General features: G+C 31.7%; 1 protein-coding gene across 1 annotated transcript; it reads left to right on the top strand.

The window, feature by feature from the left end:
- Positions 1-4656: 4656 nt before the first annotated feature.
- Positions 4657-5043, top strand: LOC126964938 (uncharacterized). Its single transcript, XM_050808274.1, has one exon. It carries the CDS (start codon positions 4657-4659, stop codon positions 5041-5043), a length of 387 nt encoding a protein of 128 aa, XP_050664231.1.
- The last annotated feature ends 1735 nt before the right edge of the window (positions 5044-6778 follow it).

Here is a 6778-nt window from a genome sequence, read left to right as displayed (position 1 = left end):
AGCTCTAAAGATTGATGCATCCAATATACGATAATTTATATTATTTAAACACGATTCACATATTGGATGCAGTACTTTACAAAGTAATTTGTTTTGTATATTACAGCCATTTTAAAATACTCTATTTGATTGAAAAGAGTGGCCGTTAATTTTCTTGTATGATCTTCTCACGATCTCTCAATTTTTTTAGAACATAATATGGTAGAATCAATAATTAAAAAAAAATATAGTGACAATTCAAAAGCGCTTGATTTAAGCCTCATTGAATAAAGTTTATTTGATTTTGACTTGTATCGAAGTCGACATAAGTACTAATAGCCAGTATAATTTGCTGAACCAACTGGGGATATTGAGTATTGTGAATAAAATAAATAACCACGCCCCTTATGTTATACTAAAGAGATTAAACTCAGGAATAGTGCGGTAGCTCACTTAAAAGAGTTTTGAACCATATGGCTCTGTTATCTGAGACTACATTAAATATTTATTCCACTGTAGGTATGATTTTTTTTGAAGTGAAAACTTCTTTAGCATCGTTGTGAAAGTAGATGAAACGAAAAAGCGAGACAGTAAAAATGGTCATAAATACATAAGATTTCGTGGAAGAAAATAAGATTGGAAACATGCATGTGTTTTAGCACCAGGCGATCATGGTTGAAGAAGAGATTGACTTATGATGAAATACTCGTCATATAAAGGTATACTTACCTTTATATATTCTGACGTCATGCGCACGACGTATTACTACATAGACGCAGGAGAACATAATTATGGTAGCGGTGATAGTTATGTCTTTCATCAGTGTTTGAAATCAAGTGTCATCCTAGCAACATGTACCAAGACTTCATATGCAGTTTAGTGTAAATTTTGCATTTAATACAGCGATAAATTTTACGCCAAATTTAATTTGAAAATGTGTAGCGGTCGTACTTTATCAAGAACAAGATCAAAAACAGTAATTGATGCAGTATTTCATAGATATATTGAGCATATTCAGATTAAAGTTTTTATTTCATACTTTAGTTACCATACGCCTCTTGTATCATTTATCGAAATGTAAGCTCTGAGTCTGAATAAATCTCTAAAAGAATTATCAATCATTGTATCATTAAGATCCTAAACTAAAACCTACAATTATCCTCTTCCCGAAATTTTTAATTTGACTCATTATCTTGAAGCCAAAATTATTGAAGGTTTCACTTCTACAGCAAATGAATTGAACGTATGTCTGAGAAATGAGTAATATTGACTATATTACTCATTTCCGAAAATACCAACATGAGAAAGTATCCATTGAATGAGCAGGTCAACCCTATTAAGTATCAATTTATAGATATACATTTAATAATATGGTAAACTTCTCGTTTAAATCCACCTAACCCTTGGTGCAGCCTAGCCGCAATCCGTAAAAATGGTAGTAGATGTAGAGTGACTCCAGAGAGACCAGTGCTTTACACGAGGTTATTTATTATTTTCCTATCATTAGTTTATACAGTAAATATTAAGCCCATGATAATTAATAATATTAATATTAATCAGGTATTACGTAGGGCCGTTGCATGCGATCAAATGATAAACATGTGTTTTTGCATTTGGAAATAAAATACAACTCTATCACAAGCTCATAAGGATACAAATCTGCCACAAGGTTGATGAGTGAATATTTTCCAAATCGCATCCTTAAGTTTGCCTCGTCGTTGCCAGAGGCTGCACAAATTTTCCATTTTCTGCACGATTTACCGCAAATTAATGCCCCAAATCCGTCGACGCCTCGGCAATTTATGAGGGGATTTGCATCTAACCAACTTAGTACTAAGTTTTTCACGAATCACCAATCATAATATAGCATTGTTATTATATGCCAAATAACCTTTGCTCAAAATTTAAATGATTTTGAAGTAATTCTTCATTTTTATATCTACTATGCTGTATATAATTTTTGATCGTTGTTGTTATAGAGGTAGGCAGGTAGGTATAATAAAAAAATAGGTTTTTTTACATCTGTAATAGCAACAGTAATATAATATTTTTATTTTACACTAGCTGACCCGACAGACGTTGTTCTGTATATAATAAAATAAAATAAAATAAAATAAAATAAAATAAAATAAAATAAAATAAAATAAAATAAAATAAAATAAAATAAAATAAAATAAAATAAAATAAAATAAAATAAAATAAAATAAAATAAAATAAAATAAAATAAAATAAAATAAAATAAAATAAAATAAAATAAAATAAAATAAAATAAAATAAAATAAAATAAAATAAAATAAAATAAAATAAAATAAAATAAAATAAAATAAAATAAAATAAAATAAAATAAAATAAAATAAAATAAAATAAAATAAAATAAAATAAAATAAAATAAAATAAAATAAAATAAAATAAAATAAAATAAAATAAAATAAAATAAAATAAAATAAAATAAAATAAAATAAAATAAAATAAAATAAAATAAAATAAAATAAAATAAAATAAAATAAAATAAAATAAAATAAAATAAAATAAAATAAAATAAAATAAAATAAAATAAAATAAAATAAAATAAAATAAAATAAAATAAAATAAAATAAAATAAAATAAAATAATGTTTTTATATGAATTTGTCAATAATATATCAAAACATCAAAAATTACTTCGTTAAATATGCACCCTGCTGTCGTAATGAAATTGTTTCACAGCAGAACTGTCAAACCGTGCGTCAATCAATTCTCTCATAGAAATTATGTAGGTCATCAAAGGAAAAACAAATTTGTTGTTTTTATTTAATTTAGCAGCATTTTCCTATTTATTCACCTTTTAAACCTTCCCTGGACTTCCACAAATAATTCAAGACCTAAATTGGCCAAATCGGTCCAGCCGTTCTCGAGTTTTAGCGAGACTAACGAACAGCAATTCATTTTTATATATATAGATAAAATATTATTTTAATGTCAAGAAAGTCATTGCAAATACTACCTACTATTTTAAAAAAAATAATAAGATTAAGAATTAACAAAACTCTGTTACTAAGCTTAGATATCACGAATGCTATGTCCGTCCACTTAAATCAGGGGCTTAAAAATCTCCATTCGAATAGCCGAGAGGTAGAAATTGGAGGATAATGGGGAATCACCGTTCTTGCGAATTAATTCTTAATCCAGGAATAATTAACAATTGTGCTATAACGAGTTTTATCCATTTAACTAAAAAGATTTCTTCTAATTTAATGGCGTTAATATTTAATAGTATTAGAAACTTAATTGATGCTTAATTGTTTGTTTTATTTTGTTGATGAAATAAAAGTAGATATGCTGGTAGAATAATTTGTACCTTTTTAGGGTTCCGTAGCCAAATGGCAAATAACGGAACCCTTATAGATTCGTCATGTTTGTCTGTCTGTCCATGTATGTCACAGCCACTTTTTCCAAAACTTTAAGAACTATACTGTTGAAACTTACTAAGTAGATGCATTCTGTGAACCGCATTAACGTTTTCACACAAAAATAGTAAAAAAAAACTATAAATTTTGGAGGTTTCCCATAGGTACTAAGAATGAAACTCAAAATTTTTTTTTCATCAAACCCATACGTGTGGGGTATCTATGGATAACAGAACATCTTCAAAAATTATATTGAGGCTTCTAATATCATGTGTGTCCAGTGTATAAAACTAAAAAATACATAACCATGCAAACTTCCACCGAAAATTGATTTGAACGGGTTTTTTTAATACGTATAAATGATGAGAGTTCATTTACTCCGTATGATTTTGAGCAAAGATTTTTGCCTTTTCCATTCAAATAATTTAATATCATTTTCCTTTCTATATAACTTTTATACTAAGTAACTTGCTGCTACGGAACCCTTTATGGGCGAGTCAATCTCGCACTTGGCCACTTTTTTTTGACGTATTATATTTTTGCAAAGTGATAGTGTAGAAATTAAAGAATTGCAGAAGGCTCAACATTAATTAAATCAAACATTTCAAAGTATGACTTAAAATATACTAGCGTATAGATGACCTGACAGCCCGATAATGCGTGACCAATTTTGATTAGTCAATGTGTGCGTTAGTGTAGTGCGTGGTTTAATATTCAAAATATTAAAAAGCTGTGGCTGACTATTTACGACCTGTCAACCAAAATTGGTTAAATTAACAGTAGATTCGCTTTGATTTTCTATCTTGCTGTATCTCCTTTAGAGTTCTTCTGTTTTGCACGCTTTGTTGATTCTAGTAATAGTCTATATTGTACGTGTATGCATATATATATAAAAGGCATAAAAGGCATTTATTTTCCAAAAAATTTATTCCTTTAGAATTTTTTCTGATGTCTTGAGAGAAGAATGGGTGCGTTTCTTACTCTCCCATCATTCAAAAATACTTTGAACTATGACAACTATACTGGTTTCGTATTCGAATTGAATATTTAGAATTTGAGGATGTTTTCCATGTAAACTATAGCATATCAATTATGATTTGACAATTATCTACATAATTTGTTATATTTTAAAGTGATAACCCTAAATTCTGGGATTAATTTCACAAATTAAATTTGAAAACAAAATTTTATGAAGGATGGGGAATCGAACCCGCGACACTCACGTTCCGTGCTAGCACTCTTTCCAATTGAGCCAACTGTTCGAGTCTCTACGTCAATGGCTGATTGAGGAAATGAAGAGCACGAAGATCAGCTGCCATATAGGGAACGTTTGCGTGAATAACCTAAGCTATGCGGATGACATGGTGCTCCTCAGCCCCTCGATCAAGGGGTTAAGGAAGCTGCTTTCGGTCTGTGAGCACCATGGGAATGCGCACGAACTGAAATACAACGTTTCTAAAACTGAAATGATGGTGTTTGAGGCAAGACATCCTCCGGAGAGAGTACCCAGTGTGTTTTTGTACGACACGGTGGTTGGTGTAGTTAAGCAGTTTAGGTACCTAGGACATTTGTTGACGGAACTGTTGTATGACGATGATGACATTGAGCGCGAGCGGAGGTCCTTGCAGTCAGAGGCAACATGCTCGCTCGACGATTTGCAAAATGCAGTAAGGATATAGAAACAAGGCATACTGTTTAGGCATGTACACCTGCCAGCTTTGGATAACGTTTTAGCAGTAAGCTACGAGCAGAATAAGAGTCCAGTACAATGACGCGTTCCGGGCTCTTATGCGGCTCCCGCGGTGCTGCAGCGCGTCAGGCATGTTCATGCAGACGCTGAGGTCCCCGACTTTTTCGCGATAATTCGGTCTCGCGTTGCCTCTTTCTGGCGGAGACTGCGACGATCCGACAACAAAATACGCGTGGCTGTCTCTGACGACATCAGGAATCCAGTGTTTAAGCGCTGGATCTCTGTTCACATGAACAAGAACAAAAAATTACTGCACAAATATGTGCAATATGTACATAGTCTAAGTTACTCTAATTTTAATTTTAACTTGGCACCCCTTACAGTGTCTAAAATATTTTGTAACTATGGGTTTTAGTATGCCTGAAATAAATACCTTTTATTTATTTATTAATTATTTAATGGCAATGCCAAAAGGATGTCTATAATCTCTTCTGACCTTTTCTTCTTAGGGTGACATACCAAGAACAGATTTCATAGGAAAGGTCATCTACATATTCCAACCTTTTCAGTATAAAGTGTGAATGGTCCTGTATGTCAATCGGTGTCATACAGTTCTGATTTTCCGTACTCAACATGACTCCATCCCTATCTGAGCCATACAGCTACATATCAACAAATACGATTATAATGCTAGACGAAAAGATGTAACCAGAAACAATGCACGATTAGATGATTTATTAAATATGAACAATAAATATAGGAGATATCTCCGTTCAGGCGAGATAATAAATATTAGAATATATCATATCTTTGGGGGAGACCTTTGTCTAGTAGTGGACGTATTCCGGCTGATATGATGAGAATATATTATCATACTTTAAAGAAGGTAATTTAATAACAAACATAACGCATATGGCGTTGCGAATGAAAAAGAAGAACAATTATTCGGGAAAAGGTTTAGGGGAAGGAGAAGAAAAATTAAAAAAAATAATGGTGTTAGCTGATTTCATAAATTAATATTAAAATATATAGTTGGCAGGTCAGTTAAAGTCCTCGATTGGCGACCACGTACTGGAAGACCGACGTTCTGTTCATGATCGCCGGAAAACATTGGATGAGGGCAGGACCGATCGTCGTGGAAATCTTTGGGGGAGGCCTTTGTCCAGCAGTGGAACAAAGACTGGGAAATATATTTTAACTATTACATGTTTTGAATAACAATTCATTTTTTTACGGCTAGGAGTTGATTATAAAGTATCTTATTTATTAACTAGCAAAAGACATTACTTTGAAATAGCAAGACAAATTGTAAAAAAAATCCATTTAATTAATGTATAACACAGTCATTGATGTAATTATTCCTAAATCCCTGGCCCTTAACGTTTATGTTCAACCACGGGTATAATTGAATGGCCGAAATCGCGAACGAAGAATAAATTCGAAGCTTATAAAGATTCGCCGAAAACCTCATTGTTCGATATTGTGGCCATTTCAGTTTGACACCGAAATGAGCTTAAAATATAATAATTTTAATTCTGAACTATGATAAAAAAGCGTTTGGCTGGGGATTTGGTGGACACTATTATATTAATTTATATCTGGAAATCATTAGGCTCAGTGTTCTTCAGAAGATGTAATAAGGATGGCTTACCAGTGGGAGGCTCATTTGCAGAGGATGCTGGCTAGATTATGGGTAGGTACCACAGCACACAATTTCTGCCGTG

Source organism: Leptidea sinapis, chromosome 1 (genome assembly GCF_905404315.1).
Source record: "Leptidea sinapis chromosome 1, ilLepSina1.1, whole genome shotgun sequence".
NCBI classification, from domain to species: domain Eukaryota; kingdom Metazoa; phylum Arthropoda; class Insecta; order Lepidoptera; family Pieridae; genus Leptidea; species Leptidea sinapis.
This window is presented reverse-complemented; position numbering and strand designations above follow the sequence as displayed.

Excerpts from the sequence above, each read along its gene's own strand:
- LOC126964938 (XM_050808274.1), top strand. The coding sequence starts at position 4,657 with ATGAAGAGCACGAAGATCAGCTGCCATATAGGGAACGTTTGCGTGAAT.